Consider the following 18771-nt stretch of genomic DNA (forward strand, 5'->3'; position numbering starts at 1 on the left):
GAAGGCCAGACATGGCCGGCAACTGCCCTGAAGGTCAGACATGGCTGGCAGCTGCTCTTAAGGTCAGACATGGCTGGTAGCTGCCCTGAAGGTCAGACATGGCTGGTAGCTGTCCTGAAGGTCAGACATGGCTGGCAGCTGCCCTGAAGGTCAGACATGGCCGGGAGCTGCCCTGAAGGTCAGACATGGCCGGCAACTGCCCTGAAGGCCAGACATGGCCGGCAACTGCCCTGAAGGTCAGACATGGCTGGCAGCTGCTCTTAAGGTCAGACATGGCTGGTAGCTGCCCTGAAGGTCAGACATGGCTGGCAGCTGCCCTGAAGGTCAGACATGGCTGGTAGCTGCCCTGAAGGCCAGACATGGCCGGCAACTGCCCTGAAGGTCAGACATGGCTGGTAGCTGTCCTGAAGGTCAGACGTGGCCGGCAACTGCCCTGAAGGTCAGACATGGCCGGCAACTGCCCTGAAGGCCAGACATGGCCGGCAACTGCCCTGAAGGTCAGACATGGCTGGCAGCTGCTCTTAAGGTCAGACATGGCTGGTAGCTGTCCTGAAGGTCAGACATGACCGGCAACTGCCCTGAAGGCCAGACATGGCCGGCAACTGCCCTGAAGGTCAGACATGGCTGGCAGCTGCTCTTAAGGTCAGACATGGCTGGCAGCTGCCCTGAAGGTCAGACATGGCTGGTAGCTGTCCTGAAGGTCAGACGTGGCCGGCAACTGCCCTGAAGGCCAGACATGGCCGGGAGCTGCCCTGAAGGCCAGACATGACCGGCAACTGCCCTGAAGGCCAGACATGGCCGGCAACTGCCCTGAAGGTCAGACATGGCTGGTAGCTGTCCTGAAGGTCAGACGTGGCCGGCAACTGCCCTGAAGGTCAGACATGGCCGGCAACTGCCCTGAAGGTCAGACATGGCTGGCAGCTGCTCTTAAGGTCAGACATGGCTGGTAGCTGTCCTGAAGGTCAGACGTGGCCGGCAGCTGCTCTTAAGGTCAGACATGGCCGGCAACTGCCCTGAAGGCCAGACATGGCCGGCAACTGCCCTGAAGGTCAGACATGGCTGGCAGCTGCTCTTAAGGTCAGACATGGCTGGTAGCTGCCCTGAAGGTCAGACATGGCTGGTAGCTGTCCTGAAGGTCAGACATGGCTGGCAGCTGCCCTGAAGGTCAGACATGGCCGGGAGCTGCCCTGAAGGTCAGACATGGCCGGCAACTGCCCTGAAGGCCAGACATGGCCGGCAACTGCCCTGAAGGTCAGACATGGCTGGCAGCTGCTCTTAAGGTCAGACATGGCTGGTAGCTGCCCTGAAGGTCAGACATGGCTGGCAGCTGCCCTGAAGGTCAGACATGGCTGGTAGCTGCCCTGAAGGCCAGACATGGCCGGCAACTGCCCTGAAGGTCAGACATGGCTGGTAGCTGTCCTGAAGGTCAGACGTGGCCGGCAACTGCCCTGAAGGTCAGACATGGCCGGCAACTGCCCTGAAGGCCAGACATGGCCGGCAACTGCCCTGAAGGTCAGACATGGCTGGCAGCTGCTCTTAAGGTCAGACATGGCTGGTAGCTGTCCTGAAGGTCAGACATGACCGGCAACTGCCCTGAAGGCCAGACATGGCCGGCAACTGCCCTGAAGGTCAGACATGGCTGGCAGCTGCTCTTAAGGTCAGACATGGCTGGCAGCTGCCCTGAAGGTCAGACATGGCTGGTAGCTGTCCTGAAGGTCAGACGTGGCCGGCAACTGCCCTGAAGGCCAGACATGGCCGGGAGCTGCCCTGAAGGCCAGACATGACCGGCAACTGCCCTGAAGGCCAGACATGGCCGGCAACTGCCCTGAAGGTCAGACATGGCTGGTAGCTGTCCTGAAGGTCAGACGTGGCCGGCAACTGCCCTGAAGGTCAGACATGGCCGGCAACTGCCCTGAAGGTCAGACATGGCTGGCAGCTGCTCTTAAGGTCAGACATGGCTGGTAGCTGTCCTGAAGGTCAGACGTGGCCGGCAGCTGCTCTTAAGGTCAGACATGGCCGGCAACTGCCCTGAAGGCCAGACATGGCCGGCAACTGCCCTGAAGGTCAGACATGGCTGGCAGCTGCTCTTAAGGTCAGACATGGCTGGTAGCTGCCCTGAAGGTCAGACATGGCTGGTAGCTGTCCTGAAGGTCAGACATGGCTGGCAGCTGCCCTGAAGGTCAGACATGGCTGGTAGCTGCCCTGAAGGTCAGACATGGCTGGTAGCTGTCCTGAAGGTCAGACATGGCCGGCAACTGCCCTGAAGGTCAGACATGGCTGGCAGCTGCTCTTAAGGTCAGACATGGCTGGTAGCTGTCCTGAAGGTCAGACGTGGCCGGCAGCTGCTCTTAAGGTCAGACATGGCTGGCAGCTGCTCTTAAGGTCAGACATGGCTGGTAGCTGCCCTGAAGGTCAGACATGGCTGGCAGCTGCTCTTAAGGTCAGACATGGCTGGTAGCTGCCCTGAAGGTCAGACATGGCTGGTAGCTGCCCTGAAGGTCAGACATGGCTGGTAGCTGCCCTGAAGGTCAGACATGGCTGGTAGCTGTCCTGAAGGTCAGACATGGCTGGCAGCTGCCCTGAAGGTCAGACATGGCCGGGAGCTGCCCTGAAGGTCAGACATGGCCGGCAACTGCCCTGAAGGCCAGACATGGCCGGCAACTGCCCTGAAGGTCAGACATGGCTGGCAGCTGCTCTTAAGGTCAGACATGGCTGGTAGCTGCCCTGAAGGTCAGACATGGCTGGCAGCTGCTCTTAAGGTCAGACATGGCTGGTAGCTGCCCTGAAGGTCAGACATGGCTGGTAGCTGCCCTGAAGGTCAGACATGGCTGGTAGCTGCCCTGAAGGTCAGACATGGCTGGTAGCTGTCCTGAAGGTCAGACATGGCTGGCAGCTGCCCTGAAGGTCAGACATGGCCGGGAGCTGCCCTGAAGGTCAGACATGGCCGGCAACTGCCCTGAAGGCCAGACATGGCCGGCAACTGCCCTGAAGGTCAGACATGGCTGGCAGCTGCTCTTAAGGTCAGACATGGCTGGTAGCTGCCCTGAAGGTCAGACATGGCTGGCAGCTGCCCTGAAGGTCAGACATGGCCGGCAGCTGTCCTGAAGGTCAGACATGGCTGGCAGCTGCCCTGAAGGTCAGACATGGCCGGCAACTGTCCTGAAGGTCAGACATGGCCGGCAACTGCCCTGAAGGTCAGACGTGGCCGGGAGCTGCCCAGAATAATCATTATTTTTAAAGTAAATGTTATTTTAAATATTTAAATAACAAATAATCACGGTTTCCTCTTACCACATGGTTCAAATAGTTTTTATTTTATAATCACTCGTAAACCTTATCTTGAACACACAATCTGCTGATTTGAATGTGGTGAAATTAAGCTGTTTTGCATTTCTTACAATTTGCGCATCAAGCATCAAACAAGATTATCCACAACACACCCTCTTATCGTACGACGAAAAGTACAAATACAATTTACTCCCCATTTTTTTCAGTCTTTGCTGGTCTACAAATAGTTTCTGGTTCCTTCCAGCAGGTAGAACGGGAAAAATTGAAGGACTCCTTACTACCTCCTCTGTGTCCTACCGGACGAGCAGCAGGATGTGTCACTTCAGCGGTTTAATATGTTGATTAGAAAAGAAAACTCACAGCGATTGGTCATTGCAGCTCTGTGGGGTCATTTTCTTCCCAGTCTGCGGTTCAGTTGTAGATGCCCATTGTCCTATAATCAGTCCTATATTTAGTTTTAATGGACTTGACAGCTGTTCTCTGTACATTTAACTTAGTCTCACTCTTAGCTAATCAAACCCTGTGGTTTGGACGAGCCCCCGTTATATCCGATACTGATGCACAGGATACCACCTTGTCATACAAGAATTCACAGAGTCAATGACATGTTGGACACATGTTGGCATGTGACCTGGAACATTTGAGACTTTGTTAAGGTTTTGTTCTGACCCAGCTTCTGGTTCTCTGTTTGTGGTGGACCCTCATGAACTTCAGTAGGACACCCCCACCCAGTCAGTACTTAACTACTTTACTGATGAAGAAATGTCTTTACAGAAGGAAGGAGGGGCATAAACTACAGTGTGGAAAAAGAGCAAGAACCGGACATGAAGTGCAGATTGAGAGTGTCTGTGTAGCAGGTAAGACTGAAAGTCTTCGATAAGAGCTTCCTTCTATGGTCGAAATGCATTCCTTTAGTTGAACATTTAGTTGAATTTCTGGGGTCAATTGTTTAAACTTATTATAGGATATATGTTAAGATTTACAACATGGAATCATTCTAACAATTCTCTCGAAATCAATCCTGTGTTATATCAATCGGAAATACTTCTATAAAAATATCTAATTAAGTCTCGGGAGTGAAATGTCATTTAATGAGATTTCTCTCCCTCTGCCTCTGTTTTGCCACAAAACAGAGGCAGAAATATGCTGTGTGACGAATGATCAAGCCTCTTGATATGAGAGCAATATGATCATGTAGGATCAGATAATATGAAGGAATAGACCTACTAATGATAACACCTCTGAATGTCCCGATGGTTTGGTTCCAGCATCATCACTACATACGTTTTTTTACTTCAGCCGTCTTTTCTTCTTTGTTTCAGCAGATGTTATCCTGGATAAGCTTCTAGAAGAACATAAGATCAGTCTGAGGAAGAGATGTGAACATGTGACTGAAGGAAGTGATGAAACAGGAAGTAGAACCCTCCTCAACAGGATCTACACTGATCTCTACATCACCGAGGGACAGAGTGAAGTGATTAATACCCAACATGAGGTGAAGCAGCTGGAGAGAGCTTCAATGATCCAGAACCTCCATGATTCTCCAATCAGGTGCCAGGACATCTTCAAAGCCTTACCTGACCAACAAGGAGCCATCAGAGTGGTTCTGACCAACGGTGTCGCTGGTGTTGGAAAAACCTTCTCAGTGCAGAAGTTCACTCTGGACTGGGCAGAGGACTTGGAGAACCAAGATGTCAGTGTGGTGGTTCTGCTTTCCTTCAGGGAGCTGAACCTGATCAGAGATCAGCAGCACAGTCTTCTCACGCTGCTCCATGTTTTCCATCCAACCCTCCAGAAGCTCCCAGCAGAGAAGCTGGCTGTCTGGAAGCTTCTCTTAATCTTTGACGGTCTGGATGAAAGCAGACTTTCTCTGGACTTCAACAACAGTCTGATTGTTTCTGACGTCACACAGAAGTCATCAGTCAACGTTCTGCTGATGAACCTCATCGAGGGGAACCTGCTTCCCTCGGCTCTGGTCTGGATAACTTCCAGACCTGCAGCAGCCAATCAGATCCCTCCTTCCTGTGTTTCCAGGGTAACAGAAGTACGAGGCTTCAGCGACGCCCAGAAGGAGGAGTACTTCAGGAGGAGGTTCAGTGATGAAGAGATGTCCAGCAGGATCATCTCCCACATCAGGACCTCCAGGAGCCTCCACATCATGTGTGGGATCCCAGTGTTCTGCTGGATCACTGCTACGGTTCTGGAGAACCTGTTGACCACAGAGCAGAGAGGAGAGCTGCCCAAGACCATGACTGACATGTACTCACACTTCCTGCTGGTCCAGACCAGGAGGAAGAAGAACAAGTACCATGAAGGACATCAGACGAGTCCACAGGAGCTGATGGAGGCTGACAGGGAAGTTCTCCTGAAGCTGGGGAGGCTGGCGTTCGAACATCTGGAGAAAGGAAACATCATGTTCTACCAAGAAGACCTGGAGCAATGTGGTCTGGATGTCACAGAGGCCTCCGTGTTCTCAGGAGTTTGTACAGAGATCTTCAAAAGAGAGAAGGTGATCTTCCAGAAACCAGTCTACTGCTTTGTTCACCTGAGCATCCAGGAGTTTCTGGCTGCGCTCTACATGCTCCACTGCTTCACCAGCAGGAACACAGAGGTGGTGAAGAAGTTTCTAAGACAAAAATACAGAGAATCATCACTGGATGACCTCATGAGGAGAGTCATGGAAAAGTCCCTCTGGAGTCCAAATGGCCACCTGGACCTGTTTGCTCGATTCCTTCATGGTCTCTCTGTGGATTCCAACCAGAGACTCTTAGGAGGCCTGTTGGGTCAGATGGAGAACAACCCAGAAACCATCCAGAGGATCATCAACAATTTAAAAAAGATAACCACTTCTATCTCTCCTGACAGAAGCATCAACATCTTCCAGTGTCTGATGGAGATGAAGGACCTCTCAGTTTATCGGGAGATTCAACAGTTCATGAAATCAGAGAATAGATCAGAGAAGCTCTCAGAGATCCAGTGCTCCGCTCTGGCCTACATGCTGCAGATGTCAGAGGAGGTTCTGGATGAGTTGGACCTGGAGAAGTACAACACATCAGAGGAAGGACGACGTAGACTGGTTCCAGTGGTGAGGAACTGCAGAAAGGCTCGGTGAGTCCAGGTGTCTTCATGTGGTGGTGCTGATTCAGCTCAATTGTCCTGCTGGTTCTTCGTCATGGTTCTAGTTACTTCTGGATGTTTTTGCTCTTTAACTTCTACCTTCATCCTTTGGAGTATTATAACCATTCAAACATCTACATTTTTAGCTCCTTTAGGGAGTGACAGTGAGAGCCAAATGGGTTATCTGGTATGTCAGTTTTGAAGAATGGTGTATATCCAGATGAGAAATGACAAATGCCACTTGGTAACCGGCATATGCAGTTAAGAAATGGTTCTAACATATGACGGTTCCCAACTGGCTCCTCTCATCAGTCAAGGATCTGCAGCCGGGGTTCTTTCTCCTATCGGACATCAGGAATAAAGTTTTTTTTCCCATCAGTTTTGTTCTATCAAAAAGTGAATAATTACAGAAATCACAGGTAATTCAACACATTTCTGATAATGACTGGTCAACAATTGTGTCCAATAACAAGCCAGCATTTTCATCTTTGAAGCAGCGCATTCTCAAGCTCTGGCCTTCAGCTCATGTATTATTCGGCGCAACAAGACTATCTTTACGAACTCTTACTAGTTGTCATGGTTGCGGCTTGTGGGGCTGTTACCTTCAGGAGGGCGGGGGGTGGAAAGGCAGAACAGCTTGTCCACAGGGGGCAGGATAAGGACATTTATGGTAATACTTGTCTGTCTAATCTGAGAGGAATTTTTCTGCACAAATGGCAAAAACATTCGCTGATGGGCTTATTGTTTATTCATAATTATACAGTTTCTCTTAGACATCCAATATCTCATTTACAAGAGAGATATGTATTCATAAATTCAAACATAACAACATATGAATACAAGGTCTCGGTCGGTGTGGACTGGACCACAACAGTAGGTTCCTGCTTCTTTCTGATTGGCTGTTAGAAGCAGAGAGAAGCCAAAGGTTGGAGAGAAAATGCTGATTGGTTGATTTTTGATCATCATCATAAGACACGCTGTGACTGTTGGGATTTTAGCTCCATGGACTGGATCCATTCCTTCCTCTTCCAATGGAAATGATGTTGATGAAGATCTTCTGTGGATCCAGATTGTTCCAGCAGCAGACAGCAGTCAGATCTCAGCATGAAGAAACAGGGAGGTTTGCCTACAGGTAGCCAAGACGTTAATGTAAACACAGAGCGCACCACCTTGAGTCTAGCCAATTAGTTCTTTGTTTCTATCGGCGCTCAATAGCGTGAGAACCTCAAGGCTACTAGCGTTGTCTGGTATCGAAGAATGAAGCCATAATTCAGACAGGGTGATGATGTATGAGTCGGAGATGATCTATTTTTTTATCCAGTGAGCGGCCTTTGGAGAGCATGATTGATGTAATTGGTGTTCTGTGTGGTTTCCTTCTTAGCTTTGCCGTTAGCCACTCTTGCGACGTCTCACATACCTCTTCTTTGGGTGTGGCCTGGTCATTGAGCCTGCTGTTGTTTTGTTTTCATCTATCCTTAGCAGTCCAGAGTATTATTAGAGGTCAAGAGTTGCTGTAGATCCAGGAGGCGTTGGCGGTCGTAGATGCAGGATCGATGCCTGGTTTGTAGCTTACTGAATGACATTTTTTGGAATTGTCGAGAGCTGTATTTGGTCGCTGCCACTAGGCACCGCCATGATCTTTTTTGTTTATTCTAACCAAAGCAGAGATACAGCAGGTCTGCAGCTGAACCAGGATTCAGACAGAGGACATTGATGAGAAGAGAAGATGTTCATCAGATGACTTTATTTCTCCTCTAATCACAGACTTGGTGGCTGCAGACTCTCTGAGGCTGAATGTGAAGCAGTTGTCTCAGCTCTGAAGTTCAACGTATATCTCACTCGCCTGGAAATAGAGGAGGTGTATGGATATGAATCCTTTGGAGACTCTGGTATGAAGCATCTGTGTAAGATCCTGGAGAGTTCAACCTGCATACTGAAGAAACTGAGGTTAATTTTCTATTTATTCAGTAAAAATCATTCTCTGATACTTTTTATACTGATTGAAATTAACAATTTGCTTCCAACACATGTTCTTTAAAACAGCTATCCAAATGTTGGCAGGTTTTTTACCGTGTAGATGGATTTAGTTCTGATTTCTATCTTCATGTCATAGCAAGTCATTTTACAGAAATAATTCAATCAAATCAAACACCTAGATTGATAAAAAAGTTTTCTATTAAAAGAAAGCAGATGATTGGATCCGGTCATTTATTTCTCCTTCTTGATGAGCAGCTAGAGACAGGAGATATAACTCTTCAGCAATCCCTCAGGGCCCTGACACACCTTGCTGATTTCTCCAGCGTCTGTCTGACATCCCAGAATCTCCTAAAATGCTGGCATATGCTGAACTTTCTATGGATCTATTTCTATGCTGGGTAAATACATAGAGTTTTCATAATGAGTCCAGAACTTCTGTCCAACAACAGCCTAACTTCTGCATAACGCACGGCAGCGTAATGCTCATGAAATGATGCACAAGCCAGTGTCCTGAGGGGGCAGCGATGCTCCCCTCAGCAAAAGATTTCTTTGATCGTGATATTAACCTAGCTGCTGTTTATGACCCGCCAAAAAAAAAAGAAAAGAAAAGAAGATTCTGGCAGCAGATTCAGCATCATGTCTGCAAGGAAGTTTGGTGGTGGTGGGCGTGAACGCAGGGAGGATCCATCACACTTACCTTCTGGCTCACCCTATGATGGGGTGAAAGAAGCCCAGCAAAACCAGAACCAGGCTCTGTGTGGTGGAGACGTTCTTGTGCTTTCTGCTAGAGGCTGTTTTAGAGTCTCTACACTCTGGTTAACAATTAATCAATTACTAAATTAGTTCATGATTATTTCAATTATCGATTAGTTATATACATATATGTATATATACTTTTATACATGTATATAATACATATGTATATGTATTATATACATATATGTATGCTTCTTAGATCCTGTGCAGATGAACTGTGTGTCATGGTCCTGGTCTGATTGTTCCTGTTATCCATTTGTTGTCCTCTGCTGCCCTCTTGTGTCCTCCCTTCCTCTGTTTCTCTGTCCTGCCAAGCACCTGCTGCCAATTTCCTCGTCAGCTCTCTCTCTGTCTCTGTCCCCTTTAAAAGCCCTCCCTGTTCAGTTCCTGTTTGCTGGATCCTCGTCAAACATCCCGTCTTGCTTCCTGTCTGTTATCTGCCTGCCCTGTCTCGTCTCTCCCTGGCTTCTAGTTTGATTTACCCCTGATGTCTCCTTGGTTCAGGTTCGTTTGCTGTTTTTCTGTTGGACTCTGATTCCTGCCCCTGGTTCTGTGAACCAGAATAAACAGGCTTTATTCACCTCTGCCTACTGGTCTCTGCGTTTGGGTCCTCCACACAAACACTGATCATGACACTGTGTGGCATCTTGTGCTGCACGTTCTAGTGAAGCCTGAGGCTGGTTGAATCACATCTTTTGAAGACCTCTTGTGTGATACTGGTGCAAAGACAAAACATCCAAAGGACCTCAGCAGCTACAGGCCGGTAGGGATTGGATTGGAGCAGATGATGTCATCATCTTTCTCCTGCACCAAGCTCTGACTCACCTAGAGAAACCTGGAGGCTCTGTGAGGATCATGTTCTTTAATTTCTCTAGTGCTTTCAACACCACCCAGCCAGGACTCCTAAGGGCCAAGCTGGAGCTGTCAGGTCTGGACCAGCACATGTCCCACTGGATTGTGGACTACCTCACTGGCCATCCACAGTGTGTGAGAACCTCCAGACGTTCTCTGACCATTCTGCCATAGTTAGCTGCATCATAGCCATCTTCTATGGAGCTGTCTGCTGAAGCAGTGGCTTATCAGTAGCAGAGAGAAAGCCGCTCGATAATCTGATCAGGAAGGCGAGCTCTCTGATTGGATGTCCTCTGGACTCAGCAGGAGGTGGGAAACAGACGGATCCTAACTAAACTAACATCTCTGTTGGATAATCTCTCCTACCCCATCCATGAAGCTGGTGCAGAACTGGAGAGTTTCTACCTTAAATAACCTGCTGCTGTCATTCTGCACATCTCTGATGTTGCTGCTATTTTCAAATATCCATTACTGTAAAAATGTCCATAGCTGTTGTGGTGTATTTCATATATAGGTTTAACTCTTCACCATGATGTTGTTCTTATACAATTTTTGTCCACATTTGTGCGGCCATCTATCTGTAATCTTTGTTCTGCAGTAAACACCAGAATTCCCCCATTGTGGCTTGTTTTAATAATTTAAATAGATAAAATATTAGACATCAGTTCATCATGAGACCGTTTGATTTTCTACACTCTGTTTGTTACTAGTCAAGCTTTAATATGCATCCTTTTGAATTTAGCTATAATCTTGCATACTTTATCCAGATTGCAGGGATGCCTTTTATCAGAGTCCAGCTGTGCTTCTCTGGGCTCAGCGCTGAAGTCCAACCCCTCCCAGCTGACAGAGCTGGACCTGAGCGGGAACAAAGTGTACGCTGGTTTAGTGAAGCAGCTCTGTGGTTTTCTTCAGTCTCCCCACTGCAAACTACAGATATTGATGTAAGATGAAGCATATCTTTTTATTCTAATAAGTTAGTGACATAGTAGGGCTGTTTTAATCATCTTAAAAATATCTCTAAAGTGAGAGCAATGTTGTCAAAATCAAATCTTTAAATCAACATCCGCCATCATCATCACAATAATTATTAGGTCTAAGTGCTGCAAAAGGCCTATATTATCTGAACTGTTTATGATTCTTCTCTGCCTAAAGATACATTTTTTCGGGGCTTAAATGTGCTCACAATACTATGTCCAAGAAATGTCATGATTTTAACTGAGCTTATGAGTTAAAGACCTAAAGATTTACTCAGAATAGGCATAAAGCATTGGGGATCAAAACATATGAAAGGAGTTTTATGCATAAAATCGTGCAGACATGACAAAGCATAACATTCGGACTCATTGTGGTTTTATTACTTCCACACACAGGAACTGGGCTGTACTATAGTTGCAATGTGTCATCTCTAACCAGCAATAAAAAGGAATCGATGTCACAATTTGGTGGGCCTGGTCTAATGTCTCTTTGGCAGCCGGTAGAAGCACATGTAATATACAGAGACCTACGTAAAAGTCTCTTGAAGCAATGGTTCGTATACCTGGGAACTCTGACATTTTTTAATTAAAGCTGCCCTTTTTCAGTTTTATTCAAGCCATATCTAAGCAAACTCCTCTAAGAGCTTGTAAGTTAAGCCAGGCATGCACTGTACTAGTTTCCAACCTTTCTGGGTCAATTTGCTAATCGTGTGAGAATTTTTCGGATCGGGCCAAGTTTCAGCCTCATGGTGCATCCTGCATCGTGTAGTATACAGGGGGTAACGAGGGGCCATCAGCCTCTAATGACCATATCCCGACAGGGATCGTAAGGGCAGGAGAAAATCAAACATGATTTTCTGAGGTGTTGGTGGGCAAATCCTGCTGCGTAAACAAAGCTACGAGCCGATTTACCTGAACCTCAAGCACTGCCCATGTGCAAACGGGAGTTCTTCTTCTTCTTCCAGATTGAAGAGTCTGACTGGCGCCATCTCTCGGCGCTGAGTCAGACATGTGGTTTTTGGATGTATAGTCTAAGCAGATAGATCGCATCGGAGCATCAACAGTGGGAGAACATACATTGTGTGCTAAGATGTTTTAAACCCTGCGGTTTCATCATACAATTTGAGCTGTTGCTGATAACAACAATTGAAATAATCCTACAGTGTATGCCCGGCCTTAGAAAATTCAAAATCACTCAAAATACATTAAAATACATTACTTTGGTGCTGCCACCATCAGGCCGGGAAGTCAGATGCTTTGCTGCTTGAGGTCCTTCTTTTTGACACTCAGTCATAGAGTTTGCTCTGAACAATAACTGATGACAGTGTGGGTGTGGCAAGGCGGCAGGTTTACATGTTATCATTTGAATACGTTTGGCTCTGAGTTACAAAGGAATGGCCAGATTTGCTTTAGACTAGATATGAGTGATAGTTGAGAATATTTGAACTTATCTAGTGGATGACATTCTACTTTGACTCAGCTGTGCCTCTATAAAATGATATAAACAGCCATATCTCTCTGACGCATCGTCACAACGGTTTTAAAATAGTTTCTTACGTTAAATTCAAACAATTTTTTCTACAGGTTGATTATTTATTTACTGATATTGCAGTTTTAATGTGCAACCTGTGTAATTATTTTTTCTCTGTTCAGATTGCAGGCCTGTCGTTTGTCAGAGAAAGACTGTGTGTCTCTGATCTCAGCTTTGAAGTCCAACCCCTGCTATCTGACAGAACTAGACATAAGGAAGAACGATTTGAAAGATGCTGGAGTGAAGGAGCTCTGTGGCGTTCTCCAGTTGCCTCAATGCAAGCTACAGACATTAAGGTAAGATGTAGCATATTTGTATAAATAATATTACTCTGCTAATGTCAGAGTGAAGGTCAATCAGTGAGCTAGTACTGGTCGACAGGCCGGTTGATCAGAAGAAACACAATATTTCCATTGAAATACAGTAAAAAAGTTTTTCCAAACAACCATTAAGAAATATAGAAAATATAATTTACTTTGATATATATGTATTTAATCTTAGACATATTTTATTTTGTAATATTTTACACACAATTGTAAACAAAAAGAAATGTTGTTAAGAACAGCTCTCTGACTATTTCGATTTTTTAAAGTGCAGACTTGATACAAGCAAGCAACAGTAATAAAAACATTGGGATGGAAAAAGTGACGTAAACATATGACTGTATAGTAACAGTTTCAAAATTCAGGGTTTTTTTTCATAACCCATTTTACAAAACAGTTCTTGAGTGTGATGCAGCGTAACATTCATCAGTGTGATGGAGGTGGGGAAGAAGCTGCTGCAGAACCTGCTGGTCCTGCATTGAATGGTGTGAAGCCTCTTCCCAGAGGGCAGCAGGGAGAACAGTCCATGGTGGGGGGGCCGAGGGGTCATTGATGATGTCACGTGCTCGGGACACGCTGTTGCTTGTATATGTGTATATATATATATATATATGGCTATAATCATTAACGTGGCTATAATCATTAACATCAATAAAGGGATTTTACATAACATAAAACCACAGTAACATTAACCAGAACCATCTATGGCTGCTTATGCACTTTATCATTTATGCACAGCCCTTCAGGAAAGTTTCTCCACATGATGAAGCATGAAACCTGATTGGCAGCTAAATTAGTAAGAAACGACTAATCTGACACAACAACAAAAAAACTGTATGAGCTGGACTGGAAACACCATCTCACTGGTCCAAAGGGCCCAGAAGCGCTTGGACTTCCTACGGAGGATGGGGAGAGCCCACCTGCCCCCCCCCATCCTCACCACCTTCTACAGAAGCACCATAGAGAGCAATCTGACCAGCTGTCTCACTGTGTGGTGTGGTTAAATGCAAAGAGGGAATTTAATTGCGCTGTACTTGTGAGAGCAGGGCCGGTTCTAGCCCTTTGGTTGCCCTAGGCGAGATTGAGTTTTGCCCCCCCCTCACTTTTGCCGTGCGAAATACCACTACTGTTTTCAGCATCTGTTTAGTGCTTCATTGTGTTGTGTTTACAGTTCCACAAAGAGTGCTGTGTGGTGAATTGTGCCTACAGTTGTGCAAAGTGTGTGTTACAAAATTGCAAATTGAGTGCAAAGCAGTGTTTGTTCTTTTAGTTTTGTGAACTCAGTGAGTGGATTTGCTATAAGTATTAATAGTTTTAGAAATTGTGCTACAAGAATCAAGGTTGTGTTTAAGCATTCAGAAAAAAATGTAACTTAGCATGGAGTGATGCATAGACAAATACCAGAATAGGTTTCGGTACCTTTTCTTTTTTATTATTTTAAATAATTTATTACACACTCAAAGTTAGGACTGTGCAAAAACACTTTTAACCATCTGTAAGGACACTTAGGTAAAGTATAACTAAAAAACTGGATTGAATCAATGAATGAATTTATTTCAGACAATTAACAAATTTAACACACATTAAACAAATATTAAATAAATCAATTTCAGAAGTTACCAAATAACAATAAAAAATAATAAATTTAAGAAATTCTTCAACCAAGGACTACATAAAAAAGTAATTGATAAACATTAAATTAAATTTTCTGTTCCAGTTCAATTAAATCATTTGAACATAAATAGAAATGAGATAAACAAAATTTTCCTCTAAATAAAATATATCAGGTATATTTACCCTGATTTCTGACATTGATTAGTGATTAAAGAAAGGATTAACCCTCTACAAACAAAAGTGCTTTTATGAATACCATTACAAAATTAAAAGTTTGAAGTTCTTGTAGTTCTATCTATCAGTTGTTTCAGGTATTTCTATTCACCTTCAAAATTGATGCAGCATTAAAATTTGACTCGTCTGGACTTCCTAATGGCAAATTCGTTGATGGTATCATCAAATGAGATTTTATTTGAGACCTCTTGGTTGATGCTCATCAGTGCAAGCCCATTTTGATGATTATTTGTACATCCCTTTTGAATACTCAATGCAGATAATCACTACAAAATATTTTATTTATATTAGTATCTTCTACCCATTCTCAAGCTAATAATATAGCACATAATTCTGCTGCATATATACTGAGAAAAAAATGATGTCAACATACAAAAAAATTTTTGAACTGTTAAAAGAAAAAACTTGTCCTACCATTCATCTAATCTCCAGGTGTTATGCCCAAATGCGCATCTACACAGCACAGCGTTCACAGACCAGTGAGATGCATAAACAAAAAAAAAAAAAAAATACAATACAGTTCAGTAAAATACAGTTCTGTTTTATGCCTCATTCTTGTAAGTTTGAAATGTTCCAATGCTCCTGAATGCACCATAGCTTTCTGACGCGCAGCGAACGCATCTCACTGGTCTGTGAACGCTGTGCTGTGTAGATGCGCGTTTGATTTTCCACTTAAGAGAAACCTTTGCAAACTCCAAACTCACGTCGGCTATCACGGTTTAGTGTTGTGTGTAAATAACAAGAGACCACAACAAATAAATCAGCCGTACCATGGTCAAAATCTTTGGATTTAATGTTGTTCAAAAAATCCGTACTTTTGTAAATTAATCTGCCAAATAACCACAACTTTTTTCCCACGAGAGGTATTTTTAAACGTTTTTATATCATTAATATAAGAACCTAAGCTCCATTGAACATATTTTAATCCGTTTTCCTCGTCGATATGCAGTTCAACAGAGCGAGGCGCGCTCCCGCGACTGGGGATGCATATTTCGGCAGGCATGCACTTTTGGGCATAACACCTGTTGACTTCCAATCTCCACTCATTGTCCGACTCGCTGTTGTTCGTCCGCTGCCTTCTCTTCATCTGAAACATCTGGGTCGAACATGTGAGGCTCCAGACACAAATATTCTTCCTCCGATACATCAGAATGGTCTCCTGGTAGGAATCGCTCGGTTGAAGTCGAAATTTTGCTTTCAGATTTCTCATTTTGGCTATCGCATTTAGTGCAGTAGATCGCCATGAACGCTCCCGTTCTGACGTCACGACTTCCGGGTTGGAGGGCGCTTGAAAAGTGATCAGAATCTTTTCCGATTTTCTCTTAAATGTGAAAAAATAAATAAAAAAAAACGGTGGTATATTTATTTGTTCATATTTTGCTATTTATATATACGTAAGGTTAAGTCAAACTGACGGACGCTTCATAACCGGTTTAATTCGCTTTTTTTTCTAATTCTATGATTAATGGGAAGTAAGCCTAAGGGCGACGCTAGAGGGCGCCCCCAACACATTTGTCGCCCTAGGCAATTGCCTATCTCGCCTATAGCAATCGCCGGCCCTGTGTGAGAGTGACAATAAAAACACTGAGAAAAAGAAATTTTCTTTCTTAAAATTAGAATTTCCCTCCAAACTTTCAATTTTGCAAAGTTGAGAATTATAGAATGGTCGTTTATAATGCATATTTTGGATTATTGGGCTTCCTGAATGCTGTGATTCTGGTTTTGGATGTATTGAGTAAAATGTAGGAATCAAATTTGCTGTAAGGACCCAGGTGCCACTACCCTTAGTTTTCAAGCAACAATGAACAAATATATTAATGTATGTATTCATAAATATACCTTTTCACATACACATTAATAGAGACATCTGTAGTTATAGAATTACTGCCCGTAGACTACAGTAGCCATTTGCACTAATGAAGAGAAGCCATTGATGTTCCCTTCCATTTCTTATCTTATCCATTATCCAGCTTGTTTTGCTGCGGTTTGTCAGAGATCAGCTGTTCTTATCTGGTCTCAGCTCTGAAGTCCAACCCGTCCCATATGATGGTACTGAAACTTGGAGGGAACAACCTGAAGGAGTCAGACGTTCAGCAGCTGATGGATCTTGTGAAGAGTCCAGACTACAAACTGCAGAATCTGTAAGTAGATGGTTGGAGTGAGTCCAACTGCTCTGAACAGGACTGATGTTCATGCTGCTCCTCATCCTGGATGTGCTGCAGATGATGGAGATATGCTGGAAACACCCACTGATCTGCTCTGCTGCTGTTTCTGATCTCTGCAGGTTGTGGAGCGGATGATGTTTCGAGAAGCTGATGTTTCCTGATGATCCACAGAGGCGGAAGCTGCAGCGGTTTGTGTTTAAAGAGACTCTGACTGGATCCTGATGATGAACTCTGAGATTAGAAATGTTCCTCCTCTTTATTTGACCCTGTCTGTGATTTATTGTCTGACATTGTTTATCTCTTTGGAACAATAAAGGTGAAATTCAAAGTGAGCTCCATTTAGTGACTCCATGGAGGTTTTAGCTGAATTTGATGCAGCTGTGAAGTTGATCATTTATCCTCTCTGATACATTTCCTGAAACCCAGAAATCTGAAATATAATTCTAAAGTTTTCAGGCTGCATGTTTGCTTCATTGTAATGCAGTTTTTGGATTATTTTAATTTTAGTTTAGATGTTTGCTGCAGGTGTTTAGGCAGCTCTGTTCTTTTGATCTTCTTCAGGATTTTACTTCCAATATTTCCATCACCTTCTTTCTGATGTTCAAATATCTGATCTGTAATGTACTGAGTAAAGATCATGTTTCATCTGCTACAGCGTCTCCATTAGTTAGCATTGGAAACACTTTCTAGAGCAGCTCAGATCTTTTTTAGAGGATTTCCTCTGTTTGTCCTGATCTTCTGGTTCTGTTAGGTGTGTTTCCATTACCTTCCTCTGAGTGGTGCTACATGCCATTAAGTTTACCAGGAGACTGAGGAGCAGCTATACTGGGCTCCGTTTAAATAAGCACATTTACTGAAAACTCTAACTTTTGATTAACCTGAAATCAGGGAAACTCTTCAGTTTCCATTTAACAAAGAGAGCTTCCTCATCCTCTGTCTCTGTTGCCATGGTAACATCCTCCCAGAGCTATGCTGGTGAGCAGAAGGTTTTCTTCAGGGAGAGTGTCCTATGTCCTTACAGCCAATCAAGCTGTTTAATTTCCTGACTGATTCAGATTTTTGTCTTATTTTTTATTTTTTTGTATTATTTTTGTCTTTTGTTTTATTTGCATAAAAAAGTCATACCGAAATCATCTTTAAATTTCAAATGTCAAATCATTCTGGCTTAAACATGTATATAAATGTACTCTTTATCAGACCATATTGTCCCAAAAGTTAGAAAATCTGTATAAAAAAAAAATTCCTGTCTTAAAATCAGTGTTTTTTTTCATTATCTTCTGCAGGCCAGTTAGTTCTACGTCAGCCTGAACACCTAAATTCGGACAATCATATATCAACGGTCATCTGTCAATCAAATTTTTTCGGTCATAGCATCTTGATTCATGTGTCGCAGCTAATATACGCAACGGTTGAAACCAGAATCCTTTCCTTTCCCATTGAGTTGCGTCCCAGTGTTCACGGGGATGGACGTCTGTGTCTTCGGCAGGCGTAGAGCTAACAGAACTGGCAGCGTTACGAGGCAAGGGCTCAAACATGTACGGCTGGAAGCCTTCTACACCAAACCAAGCTTCTGCCGCCCTGGCGTCCTCTTCCACAACATCTTCGTCCCCGCTTTCCTCCTCTAAATAAAAAATGGATGACGGAGGAGACTCATCCACGACCTCCGACACTAAACTCTCCTCCTCTTGCATGTTTCCGCTGTCCATAGCGTTCCTTGACAGCGTCGTTTCTAAGTCACCAATTTAGTGCTACTTGGTCCCAATGGAATTTCCCATTGGGAACCTGCTAGCACTAAGATGCTAACCAGTTAGCAATTTAGTGTTACTTGGTCCCAATGGAATTTCCCATTGGGAACCTGCTAGCACTAAGATGCTAACCAGTTAGCAATTTAGTGTTACTTGGTCCCAATGGAATTCCCCATTGCGAACCTACTAGCACTA

General features: G+C 44.5%; 1 protein-coding gene across 1 annotated transcript; it reads left to right on the plus strand.

Annotated features, from left to right (window-relative positions):
• The first annotated feature begins 2969 nt into the window (after positions 1–2969).
• LOC119775364 (NLR family CARD domain-containing protein 3-like) lies at positions 2970–17930 on the plus strand. The gene is made up of 7 exons (XM_038273312.1): positions 2970–2991; positions 4611–6396; positions 8170–8352; positions 10758–10931; positions 12618–12791; positions 16637–16807; positions 16951–17930. The coding sequence occupies exons 1-7, from the start codon at positions 2970–2972 to the stop codon at positions 16964–16966; spliced, it is 2526 nt and encodes an 841-aa protein (XP_038129240.1). The 3' UTR covers positions 16967–17930.
• The last annotated feature ends 841 nt before the right edge of the window (positions 17931–18771 follow it).

Source organism: Cyprinodon tularosa, unplaced genomic scaffold (assembly GCF_016077235.1).
Source record: "Cyprinodon tularosa strain WSP-4 unplaced genomic scaffold, ASM1607723v1 ctg869, whole genome shotgun sequence".
NCBI lineage: Eukaryota > Metazoa > Chordata > Actinopteri > Cyprinodontiformes > Cyprinodontidae > Cyprinodon > Cyprinodon tularosa.

Coding starts and splice junctions, on each gene's coding strand:
- LOC119775364 (XM_038273312.1), top strand. CDS start 2,970: ATGGCCGGCAACTGCCCTGAAG. Junction 6,397..8,169: donor AGGAACTGCAGAAAGGCTCG/GTGAGTCCAGGT, acceptor CTCTAATCACAG/ACTTGGTGGCTGCAGACTCT. Junction 8,353..10,757: donor TGCATACTGAAGAAACTGAG/GTTAATTTTCTA, acceptor TACTTTATCCAG/ATTGCAGGGATGCCTTTTAT.